The sequence below is a fragment of the Phocoena phocoena genome, chromosome 19, assembly GCF_963924675.1.
Source record: "Phocoena phocoena chromosome 19, mPhoPho1.1, whole genome shotgun sequence".
Lineage (NCBI taxonomy): Eukaryota > Metazoa > Chordata > Mammalia > Artiodactyla > Phocoenidae > Phocoena > Phocoena phocoena.
The window spans coordinates 58,570,205-58,583,172 of record NC_089237.1 but is presented as its reverse complement, the minus strand read 5'-3'; the positions used below and the strand labels follow the sequence as shown (position 1 = coordinate 58,583,172).

The 12,968-nt window shown below is 41.0% G+C and overlaps 1 protein-coding gene across 3 annotated transcripts in view; it reads left to right on the top strand.

Annotated features, from left to right (window-relative positions):
* The window catches only part of PRPSAP2 (phosphoribosyl pyrophosphate synthetase associated protein 2), a 39,174-nt gene extending 35,364 nt beyond the window's left edge, over positions 1–3,810 (top strand). For 2 of the 3 annotated variants that reach the window (XM_065897789.1, XM_065897791.1), the window contains one exon: positions 3,058–3,810. In XM_065897789.1, coding sequence (XP_065753861.1) covers positions 3,058–3,216 — 159 coding nt within the window. In that variant the 3' untranslated portion in view covers positions 3,217–3,810. The remainder of the gene's footprint in view (positions 1–3,057) is intronic. The other variant, XM_065897790.1, reaches the window with a different exon arrangement.
* Positions 3,811–12,968: the final 9,158 nt, after the last annotated feature.

Sequence of the window (12,968 nt, the reverse complement as noted above, 5' to 3'; positions counted from 1 at the left end):
TGGGAGGTGGGAGAAGAGGAGAGAGGCTGATTTCCCTGTCTCTCAGAAGAGGAGCCAGTAAGGAGGGCTTGGAGTTGATAAATCAAGATTTGAAGTGTTTTTCTTTCTGTTTTTTTAATTAAAGGTAGTTAAATGAAACGTCCAGAATAGGCCTCTATAAAGTCAGTAGATTGGTGGTTGCCAGGGGGGGTTTGAGGAAGGGTGAAATGAGGAGTGGCCGAAGGGGGTACAGCGTTTCTTCGGGGGGAGATACTAATCACAACTCTGAGTATCCTGAACGTCATTGAATTGTGTGCTTTAAATGGGCAGATTGTATCGTATCTGAATTATATCACCAAAAAGCTGTTATTTTTTAAAGTGGTTAGAATACATTTGGAAAATTCATTCCCGACTGAGGGTGGTTATCTAGTGAGACAACTGACCCTCCAAGGTGACCAGGTGGTACAGTCCCTCCTGGGGGCACCGTCCCCGAGGCATTGTGCTCAGAGCAGGTGCAGCCCTGCCTGGGTCGCCCTTCACACTGATGCCGTGTGGATGGGGCAGAAAATTCTGTGTTTGATACCAGTGGGTAGGTGTTTTTCCTTTGGGAGCTGTTCTTTTACAGGTCATGAGACTTACATGACCCTTCATGTTCCCACGTTTGCCTTAGTTACCAGGAAGATCAAACAGTAAAGGAGTCACGGGTTTCCCTGGTGGCACAGTGGTTGAGAGTCCGCCTGCCGATGCAGGGGACGTGGGTTCGTGCCCCGGTCCGGGAGGATCCCACGTGCCACGGAGAGGCTAGGCCCGTGAGCCATGGCCGCTGAGCCTGCGCGTCGGGAGCCTGCGCTCCGCAACGGGAGAGGCCACGACAGTGAGAGGCCCGCGTACCGCTAAAAAAAAAAAAAAAAGGAAAGGAGTCACACAGTAATTACGATGGGCTGGGTTTTCATGGCCCTGCTGCTGGTTCTGAATGATTCCTGATCATCCGTCTGTTTCAACAATCTCATGGTGTATGTACGTTTTTTATTATAAGCTGTCTTGAGGCTTATTTTGGAAGTAGGGAGTATGTATTATAAATAATAACTTTAAAAATATTCCCATCTGTTTTTTTAAGAAGGCTGAGTATTTTTTTTCCATTTGTAGCTGTTGAAAAATGCATGTTTCCCCTTTTTTGATTTTCATCAAATCTTTTTAAAATAACAGCTTTGGGCTTCCCTGGTGGCGCAGTGGTTGAGAGTCCGCCTGCCGATGCAGGGGACGCGGGTTCGTGCCCCGGTCTGGGAGGATCCCACGTGCCGCGGAGCGGCTGGGCCCGTGGGCCATGGCCGCTGAGCCTGCGCGTCCGGAGCCTGTCCTCCGCGGCGGGAGAGGCCACAGCAGTGAGAGGCCCGCGTAACGCATAAAAAAAAAAAAAAAAAAAAAAAAAAAATAACAGCTTTATTGACATACAGTAGTCCCCCCTTATCCACAGGGGATACCTTCCAAGACCCCCCAGTGGATGCCTGAAGCCGTGCACGGATAGTACTAAACCCTACGTATAGTCTGTTTTTTCCTGTACGTACATATCTATGATAAAGTTTAACTTATTAATTAAGCACAGTAAGAAATTAACAGTAATAACTAATAATAAAATAGAACAATTATGGCAATATACCTTCTTGTGCAAATTTAATGCCTTTTTCATCTTAACTAAGCACTTTCACGTACTGTGTCTGCAACTTTTACAATTTGATATGTGACAGCAGAACTAGCATGAATTTCTGTTTCCTTCTTCACAAGTTTATGGATGGACGATTCATTCTTACCATAGATCTTAGCAATCTCAGCACCCAGTTTTCCTTCCTTAAGTCGAGAACTTTTGCCTTTTCACTTAAAGGAAGCACTTCACAGCTTCTCTTTAGTATATCTGAATTGCCAGCCTCACTACTTTTGTAAAATTAAGTAAAATAAGGATCACTTGGACGTAAGCAGTGTGGTCTGATACCCGAGATGGCTGCCGAGTGACTGACGGGCGGGATCTGCTGGACAAAGGGACGATTCACATCCCAGACGGAGTGAGACGGCCCAAGAGTTCGTCACACTACTAAGAACAGCGCACAATTTTAAACGTATAAATTATTTATTTCTGCAATTTTCCATTTAGTGTTTTCAGAGTGAGGTTGACCGTGGGTAACTGAAACTGTGGAAAGTGAAACCTCGAGTGGGGGCTGTGGGGGATGTTCACGTGCCGTATGATTCACCCATTTAAAGTGTATACTGCAGTAGTTTTTGGTATATTCACAGAATCGTGCAGCCGCTACGACAATCGCTTAGAACATTTTCATCCCCCCACAAAGAAACTCCAGACCCGTAATCAGTCACTCCCCATTTCTTCTCAATCCACTCAGCTTTAGGCAACCACTAATCTGCTTTCTATCTCTGCAGTAGGTTTATCTAATCTGGCCATGTTATATAAATGGAATCATATAATATCTGGCCTTGGATCTCTGGCTTCTTTCACTTAGCATAATGTTTTTTGAAAGTTCATCCGTGTTGCAGCAGGTGTCAGTACTTCATCCTTCTTATTGCCATGTAGTATTTCACTGCATGCCTGTAATTTTTTTGCTCTCTGTTCATAATTTGGGTTGTTTCCACTCTGACTGTTGTGAATAATGCTGTCATGAGCACTCATGTACATGTTTCCAAATGGAGATGTTTTCGTTTCTCTTGGGTGTCTACCTAGGAGGAGAATTGCTGGGTCACACGGTAACTCTATGTTTAACCTTTTGAGGAACCTCCAGACTGTTTTCCAATGCAGCCGAACCAGTTTGCATTCCCACCAGCAGTGAATGAGGGTTCCAGTTTCTCCATGTCCTTGCCAGCTCTTGCTGTCATCTGTCTTTTTGCCTGTAGCTGTCATAGTGGGTGTAAGGTTTTCAAACCTTAACCTAAGGTACAGGTAGCATTCACACTGACTGAAAACATTGCTGAAGGCACAGTAGACCCACTTCAGAGATGTGAGAATGTATCCGATTTTCAGGTCGAGCCAGGAGGCTACTTGGTTTTATGATCTCTTGTTTTGTTCTTGATTTGCAGGTGGTGGTTACCAATACAATTCCACATGAAATCCAGAAGCTCCAGTGCCCCAAAATTAAAACTGTGGATATAAGCATGATCCTTTCAGAAGCCATCCGTCGGATTCACAATGGGGAGTCCATGTCCTACCTTTTCAGAAACATAGGTTTAGATGACTGAACAGCTTTCCTTTCTTAAAACTCTCGAGGGCCAAACTGGAATAGTAAGAATAAACACTGTGAGGCGTGTGCCTGACTGACGATCTCACAGCGACCGTCTGTGTCTTGTTCCTTCCTTTTGTTAATTCCTATGAAGATAGACCTACTTTTTAATTTCATTTGGGTGTTTGTGAGTTCATGGGGGCAATTTTTATAAAAGAAAAACTATATTCTCCTCTTAAATAAAATAAGTTAAGACCTGGTTGTGTTCAGTTTACCTGTTGAAAAAAAAACTTGGAAAAAAAATTTTAAGCTCACAAACAACCTTTTCCCAAAGTTGCTGGAGCCCAGGTGCTTTAAAAAGTTAATAAAATAAAATGATATACTGTATGATAATGCAGGTGAAAAGCCAAAAAGATGATGCTGTTAAGTCCAGTAAATTACATTTTTAGAAATGCTGTTATAGACACGCATATGGAATATGTGACCGTTATTTATTTTCTGCAACAAAAGAAGGAATAAAAACTGTATCTGTGTGTGTGTGTGTGTGTGTTTTTTTTTTAATTTTGTGTTTTGGCAATTGTTTTATAACTAAAATAAAATGAGAGCTGAATATACATGCTGTGGATGTGGGAATGTTCCTCAGCTTGTTGAGATTTCCGCAGCTTTGGGGTGATACAGTAGTCTCTTCGGGATGTAATGTTCCCTGTTCTGTTTGTCCAGGACCCTGCACGTTCTCGACGCGTAGTCACTTGACTGCAGCAGGAGAGGAATTGGAACACCAGCTGTGAGCCACTGGGGCAGGTCAGGAGTTGGCGTGAGCAGCCATCTGCATCTTGGCGTGGCTCCTTGGCGTGGCATCTTTGTTCTGCTCCTTGTTTAAACAAAATGCAGCACTGCATGCTCTGGAAAATGAGATGCTGGCGGGGAGGGGGTTACAGAGGGCAAGCGATGTGACCCTTGTCAGTGTCAAGCACCTAGTATTGTCTGTCAGAGTTCAGAACTCAGAACTCTACCTTAGAATTTATCAGGCTGTGAGACACTGGGGTCCCATGAGTTACGCCACTAAGGTCATGTAATGGCAGTCCCCTCCAATTCTTGCAGGAAAGAGTTAAGATTACTTCTTCTTCCAAAAGACCTTAAACCTTTGCTTTCTGAGTGCATGCTCAGAAAAGACCTGAGAAAGCCTTTAAGCTTGCACGTGTGGCTGCCCTGAGGTTCTGTGTGAGCAAGAAGTGAGGGCCAAGGCTGGGTTGAAGGCATGCCCCAGGACACACAGCCCATCTACAGACTGGGAGAGTTGTTCTCTCTCTCTCTCTCTCTCTCTCTCTCTCTTTTTTTTTTTTTTGTTTGGTCTCAGGGTTTTACAGAAGTGTGTGATGACTCACTAGCTAGCTGACCAGAGATTTCAGTCGCCACAAACAACAAAGAACACAGACTTTACAAAATCAGTTTTGAAAAGCCACTATGCCGACAAACCCTGTGGGGGGAGGAGAATCTGCTTTCCAGACTTTCACATTATAATATTTAAAATACCAGTTTTCAACAACAAGAAAAAAATTCCTAGGCATGTAGAGAAACAAGAAGGTTGGGCGCATACACGGCGTCTTCCTTGAGGAAGCCCAGACTTTAGACCTACTAGACAGAGACTTTAAGTCAACTCTTTCAAACATGCTCAAGAGCCAAAGGAAATCATGGGGATTATGTCTCACCAAATGGAGAACATCAATAAGGAGAGAGAAATAATAAAAATGAACCAGACAGAGAGGATTTGAGGAAGATGGTGGAGTAGGAAGCACCAGGAATCTGTCTCTCCACCTAGACAGTTGCAGTGGCAAATACATCTGTTGATTTTGGAATTCTGGAGTCTATTGAAGGTTTGCAATTTCCCGGGGAAGTGTTGGACAGTAGATTATAGCTAATTTTGGTCAAAACCAACTCTGAGTACAGTTGGAGATACCCGGCCCCCACTCCCACCCCTGTGGCAGGCAGCTCTGCACATGCTCCAGGAGTAGTCTGCACCAGCTTGTGGGAGCCAGGATAGGCAAAAAGGCCCCATCCTCCAGATAGCAGGAATCTGTGCTCTGATAGCTGATATCGGCTTCTGATCACAGAAGTGCAAAGAGGCTGGTAGCCGTTGTTACCTCGCCTCCCCCATTGTTGCAAGCTCCTCCTCCTCCAGTTGAAGAAGGAATAGTGCCTAACTCATGCTGAGGCCAGCATTACCCTACTACAAAAAACAAAGACATTATAAGAAAGATGAAGCAAAGTCCAATATCTCAAGAACATAGGTGCAGAGGTCCTCAACAAAATATTAGCAGAACAATTCCAACAGTGTATAAAAAGAATTATGCATAACCAAGTGGGTTTATCCCAGATATGCAAGGCTGTCTCAACATTTGAAAATCAACTCGTGTAATCCATCACATCAACAGACTAAAAAAAGAAAAATTACATGATTATATCAATTGATGGAGAAAAATCATCTGACAAAATCCAACATCCATTCATGATAAAAACTGAGTGACATAGGAGTAGAGAGGGCATCTCCTCATCTTGTTAAAGAATATCTTCAAACAAACTACAGTGAACATCATACTTAGTGGTGAGAAACGAGAAGCTTTCCCACTAAGATCAGAAATAAGGCAAGGATGTCTCCTCTCATCACTCTTTTCCAACATTGTACTGGAAAGCCAAGCTAATGCAATAAGAGAAAGATTTAAAAGGTACACAATTGGGAAGGAAGAAATAAAACTGCTTTGTTCTCAGATAATATGATCATCAGTGTAGAAAATCTGAAAGAGTAACAATGCCTCCACCCCAACTCGGAACTAATAAGTGATTATAGTTAGATTGCAGGATACAAAGTCAATTGGTTTTCTATATACCAGCAACGAACAAGTGGAATTTGAAAATAAAGGTACAATGCCATATACATTAGCACCACAAATATGACATACTTAGGTATAAATCTAACAAAACATGTATAAGATCTATATAAGGAAAACTGCAAAACTGATGAAAAATCAAAGAACTAAATGAGAGATAGTCCATGTTCATGGAGAGGAAGACTAATTGTCAAGATGTTAGTTCTTTCGAACTTGATCTAAAGATTGAGTGCGATCCCAGGGACTTCCCTGGTGGCGCGGTGGTTAAGAATCCAACTGCCAGTACAGGGGACATGGGTTCAAGCCCTGGTCTAGGAAGATCCCACATGACGCAGAGCAACTAAGCCCATGCGCCACACTTAACTGAGCCTGTGCTCTAGAGCCCACGAGCTACAACTACTGAAGCCCGTGCACCTAGAGCCCATGCTCTGCAACAGAGAGAAGCCACCGCAATGAGAAGCCCATGCACTGCAACGAAGAGTAGCCCCCACTCACCACAACTAGAGAAAGCCTGTACGCAGCAACAAAGACCCAGTGCAGCCAAAAGTAAATAAAAAGATTCAATGGAATCCCAATCAAAATCCCACCAAGTTATTTTGTGGATTTTGACAAACTGATCCTAAAATTTACATGGAGAGATAAAAGACTCAGGATCACCAATACAGTATTGAAGGAGAAGAGCAAAGTTGGAGTATTCACACTACCCCACTTCAAGACAACTCTAAAACTAAAGACGTTTAGACCGATTGAACAGAGCACCCAGAAATAGACCCACCTATATGTAGTCAACCAGTCTTTGACAAAGGAGCAAAGGCAACATAGTGGACCAAAAATAATCTTTTCAACAAGTAGTACTTGAATAGCTGGATATTCACATGGAAAAAAAAATGAATGTAGACTTAAGTGTAAAAGTCAAAAACATAAAACTCCAAGAAGAAAACCTAGATGGCCTTGGTATGGCAGTGACTTTTTAGATATGACACCAAAGGGATGGTCCATGAAAGAAATAATTGATAAACTGGAATTAACTAAAATTAAAAACTTTTGCTCTATGAAATGCACTGTTAAGAGAGTGAAAGACAAGCCACAGACAGAAAAATCTTTGGAAAACACTTAACTGATAAAAGACTGGTAAAAAGAACAGTTAAATCTCAATAATAAGAAAACAATAACCCGATTAAAAATTGGGCTGAAGACCTTACAGACACCACCAAAGAAAATATACAGATGGCAAATAAGCATATGAAAAGATGCTCTCTATCGTATGTCTTCAAGGAACTAAAAATTAAAACAATGAGATACACTACACACTTATTAGAATGACCAAAATCTGGAACACTGACACCACCAAATGCTGACAAGGCTGTGGAGCAACAGGAACTCCGTCATTGCTAGTGGGAATGCAAAATAACCACTTTGGCAGAAAACTAAACACTTTCACCATGTTATCCAGCAATCATGCTCCTTGGTGTTTACCCAAAGTAGTCAAAAACATGTCCACATAAAAACCTGCACATGGAACTTTATAGCAGTTTTATTCATCATTGCCAAAACTTGGACGCAATCAAAATGTCCTTCAGTAAGTGAGTGGATAAATAAACTGTGGTACTTCCAGACAGTGGAATATTATTCAAGTAGCAAAAAGAAATGAGTTATCCGTGAAACGATGTGGAGGAAACTAAAATGAGTCTTACTGGACAATCTGAAAAAGCTATAATACTATATGACGCCAACTGTATGACTATGGAGACTAAAAGATCAATGGTTGCCAAGGGGTTGGTGGGGGGATGGAGGGAGGACTAGACAGAGCACAGAAGATTTTTGTGGCAGTGAAAAATACTCTGTATGATACTATAATGCTGGATATATGTCATTATACATATGTCTAAACCCACAGAATGTACACCACCAAGAGTAAACCCTAATGTAAACTGTGGACTTCGGGTGGTGGCGATGTGTCCATGTATGTTCACCAGTTGTGACAAATGTACCACTCTGGTGGGGTTGCTGATAATGGAGAAATTGTGCATGTTGGGGGCTGGGGCCATGTGGGAAATCTCTGTACCTACTGCTCAGTATTGCTGTGAACTTAAAACTGCTCTAAAAAAATAAAGTCTTTAAAAAAAAGAAAACCTAGACTGGTTTGACAAAAAACTGGGTACCATAGCCTAGCCAAGCTGACTAGTAAAACTAACCATCGTATTAGGATCTTGATTGTAATCCCCAGGGCAACCACTAAGAAAATAAGTAAAAAATACATAGTAAAAGAAAGGAGAAGGGGACCAAAATGGTAAACTAGAAAATATCTATGCAACACCAAAAAGGGAGTAGTGGAGGAATTGAGGACTAGAAAAGATATGACGTATAGAAGACAAATAGCAAACTGGCAGAAGTGTTTCCTTATCAGTAATTACATTAATGTCAATGAATAGAACTTTCCAATCAAAAGGCAGACATTGGCAGGATGGATTTTTAAAAAATGATCCAGGGGCTTCCCTGGTGGTGCAGTGGTTGGGAGTCCGCCTGCCGATGCAGGGGACACGGGTTCGTGCCCCAGTCCGGGAAGATCCCACATGCCGCGGAGCGGCTAGGCCCGTGAGCCATGGCCGCTGAGCCTGCGCGTCCGGAGCCTGTGCTCCGCAACGGGAGAGGCCACAACAGTGAGAGGCCTGCATACCGCAAAAAAAAAAAAAGATCCAACTGGGAGTTCTCTGGGGATCCAGTGGTTAGGACTCGGTGCTTTCACTGCTAGGGCCCAGGTTTGATCCCTGGTCAGGGGACTAAGATCCCACAAGCCATGCAGTGTGGCCAAACAAACAAAACTTACACAATGTTAAAAAATTTTTTTAAATGATCCAACTATATGCTGTGTGCAAAAGAATTGTCTCCAGAGACACAAATAAGGTTGAAAGTGGAAAGATGGAAAGATATTTGATACAAAGAGTAACCAAAAGAGGGACTTCCCTGGTGGTCCAGTGGTAAAGAATCCGCCTTCCAATGCAAGGGATGCAGGTTCTGTCCCTGGTCAGGGAACTAAGATCCTGCATGCCACAGGGCAACTAAGTCTGTGTGCCACAACTACTGAGCCTGTGCGCCTCAACTAGGGAACCTGCGTGCTCTGGAGCCCGTGCACCACAACTAGAGAGAAGCCCACGCGCTGCAAAGAAGAGCCCATGCGCTGTAACGAAAGATCCCACGTGCCACAACTAGGACCCAGCGCAGCCAAAAAAATAAGGAAAAATAAATATTTTAAAAAACAAGAGTAACCAAAAGAGAATTGGGGTGGCTATACAAATATCAGAAAAAATAGACTTTAACACAAAAATTCCTGCAAGAGACAGGGAAGGACATTATATTATTATAAAAGAGTTCATTAAGACGATATAAAAATTATACATGCACCTAACGACAGAGCCCCCAATAAATGTGAAGGAAAAACTGACAGAATTGAAGGGACAATAGGCAATTCAATAATAATAGTTGGAGACTTCAGCGCCCCCTGAAGATAATGGATAGAACTAGATAAATGAACAATAGGGAAACAGAGGATTTGAACAAGAGTATAAACCAATTCAACTTAATGGACATATACAGAACAAAAGCAAAATACACCCAACAAGAGCAAAATACACATTCTTCTCAAGTACACATAGAACATTCTCCAGGATAGACCACATGATAAACCACAAAATAAGTCTCAATAAATTTAAAATGATTGAAATCATACGAAGTGTCTTCTCTGACCACAATGTAATGAAATAGAAATCAGTAACAGAAAGAAATCAGGAAAATTCACAAATGCTTGGAAATTAGAAAACAGTTTTTAAAAACCAGCGGGATAAAAGAAGAAATCAGAAGGTGAATTAGAAAATACTTTGAGGGACTTCCCTGGTGGTCCAGTGATTAAGACTCTGTGCTCCCAGTGCAGGGGGCCCGAGTTCCATCCCTGGTCGGGGAACTAGATCCTGTATGCCGCAACTAAGAGCCCGCATGCTGCAGCTGAGACCCGGTGCAGCCAAATAAATAAATATTTTTTTAAAAGAAAATGTATGTTTTTTTCCATTCCATTGGATTCACCTTGGTTTGTAGCATGTAGCATAACTAGTATGTTATATATATGTGTATAATAATTGAAATTTTTAACAGATTTGTACTTTTAAAAAATAAATTTATATTTTCTTTTTGGCTGCGTTGGGCCTTGGGTCTTCGTTGCCGCACACGGGCTTTTCTCTAGTTGCGGTGAGCAAGAGCTACTCTTCGTCGTGGTGCGGGCTTCTCATTGCAGTGGCTTCTCTTGTGGAGCACGGGCTCTAGGTGCGCGGGCTTCAGTAGTTGTGGCTCGCGGGCTGTAGAGCACAGGCTCAGTAGTTGTGGCACACGGGCTTAGTTGCTCCGCGGCCTGTGGGATCTTTCCGGACCAGGGAATGAACCTGTGTCCCCTGCATTGGCAGGCGGATTCTTAACCATTGTGCTGCCAGGGAAGTCCTGGACATTTTTTTTAATGAAAGTTCCTGGTTCTGCTTGACCAAATAGTGCAATCATTATTTTTTTAATATTGTAGCTGATTTCAGAGGGATATTCACTAATAAATGTATGATATATATCAAGTATTGCCCCCCCCAAAGAATATAACATCCAAAAGAATGAAATACTTGGAGTATTGCCATTCTAACAATATTAAGTCTTCCAGTCCATGAACATGGGGTGTGTTTCCATTTTATTTAGGTCTTTAATTCCTTTCAGCAATGTTTTGAAATTTTCATTTTGCGATATCTCATTGTTGTTTTGATTTGCATTTCCCTAACAACTAGTGATGTTGAGCATCTTTTCATGTGCCTGTTGGCCATTCATATATCATTTTTTGAAAAATGTCTATTCAGGCCTTTTGCCCATTTTTAAATCAGATTTTTAAATTTTATTTATTTATTTAGCTATTGAGTTGTATGAGTTCTTTCTTTCTTTCTTTCTTTCTTTGGATATTAACCCCTTACCAGATACAGGTTTGCAAATATTTTCTCATTCTGTAGGTTGTCTTTTCAGTTTGTTGATTTTTTCCTTTGATATGCAGAAATCTTTTAGTTTTATATAGTTCCACTTGTTTTTTTATTTTATTGCTCGTGCTTTAGGTGTCATATCCAAAAAATCATTGCCAAGACCCATGTCAAGGAGCTTTTTTTACTATATTTACTTCTAGGAGTTTTTCATAGTTTCAGGTCTTACATTTAAGTCTTTAATTCATTTCAAGTTAATTTTTGTAAGTGGTGTAAGATAGGGGTCCACTTTCATTCTTTTACATGTGAATTTCCAATTCTCCCAGCACCATTTATTAGAGACACTGTTTTTTCTCATTGAGTATTCTCGGATCCCTTGTCAAATATTAGTTGACTGTACATGCTTGGGTTTGTTTCTGGGCTCTCAGTTCTGTTCCATGGGTCTATTTGTCTGTTTTTATGCCAGAACCAGACTGTTTTGATTACTACAGTTTTATAATATAGCTTAAAATCAGGAAGTGTGATGCCTCCGGCTTTGTTCTTCTTTCTCAGGATTTGGCTATTTGGGGTCTTTTGTGTTTCCATGTAAATTTTAGGATTGTTTTTTTCTACTTCTCTAAAAAACACCATTGGAATCTTGATAGGAGTTGCATTGACTCTGTAGATGGCTTTTGGCAGTATTGACATTTTAACAATATTAATTCTTCCAATCTGTGAACACAAGATACCTTCGCATTTATTTGCATCTTCTTCAATTTCATCGCTGTCTTACTGTTTTTAGAGTAGAGATCTTTCATCTCCTTGGTTAAGTTTATCCCCAAGCATTTTATTGGTTTTGATGCTATTGTAAATGGGATCATTTTCCTTATTTCCTTTTCAGGTAATCTGTTGTCAGTGTATAGTAATGCTACTGACTTTTGTATGTTAATTTTGTATTCTGCAACTTTACTGAATTTGTTGACTAGATTTAACAGGGTTTTTTTGTTTGTTTTTGTTTTGTTTTGTTTTGGTGGAGTCTTTAGGATTTTTTATACATATAATGTCATCTTCAGGTAGAGACAGTTTTACTTCTTCCTTTCCAATTCTGAGGCCTGTTGTTTCTGTTTCTTGTCTGACTGCCCTGGCAAGGACTTCCAGGGCTGTGTTGCATAGGAGTGGGGAGAGGGAACACTCTTGTCTTGTTCCTGATCTTGGAGGAAAAGTTTTCAGCCTTTCACCACTGAGTATGATGTTAGCTGTGGGCTTTTCATACATGGCCTTTATTATGTTGAGGAACTTCCTTCTATACCTAATTTGTTAAGAGTTTTTATCATGAATGGATGTTGAATTTTGTCAAATGCTTGTTCTGCCTCTATTGAGGGATCATATGATTTTTTTTCTTTCTTTCTATGAATGTGATTTATCACATTGATTTCCATATGTTGAACTATCTTTGCATCCCAGTATAAATCTTACCTAATCATGGTGAATGATCCTTTTAATGTGCTGCCGAGTTTGGTTTGCTAGTATTTTATTGAGAATTTTTGCATCTAAATTCATCAGGGATATTGGTTCTTTACTTGTAATGTCCTTTTCTGGCTTTGGCATCAGGGTAATGCTAGCCTTGTCATATGACCTTGAGAGTGTTCAAGCTCCTCTTTGATGTTTTTGGGAAGATTTTGAGAAGGATTGGCATTAATTCTCTAATGTTTGGCAGAATTCACCAGTGAAGCCATCTGGTCCTGGGCTTTTCTTCATTTGGAAATTTATGATTACTGACTCAATCTCATTACCAGTAATTGGTCTGTTCAGACTTTCTATCTCTTCCTGGTTCAATCTTGGTAGTTCGTATGTTTCTAAGAATTTTTCCATTTATTGTAGGTTGTTCAGTTGGTTGGCATATAATTGTTCATAGT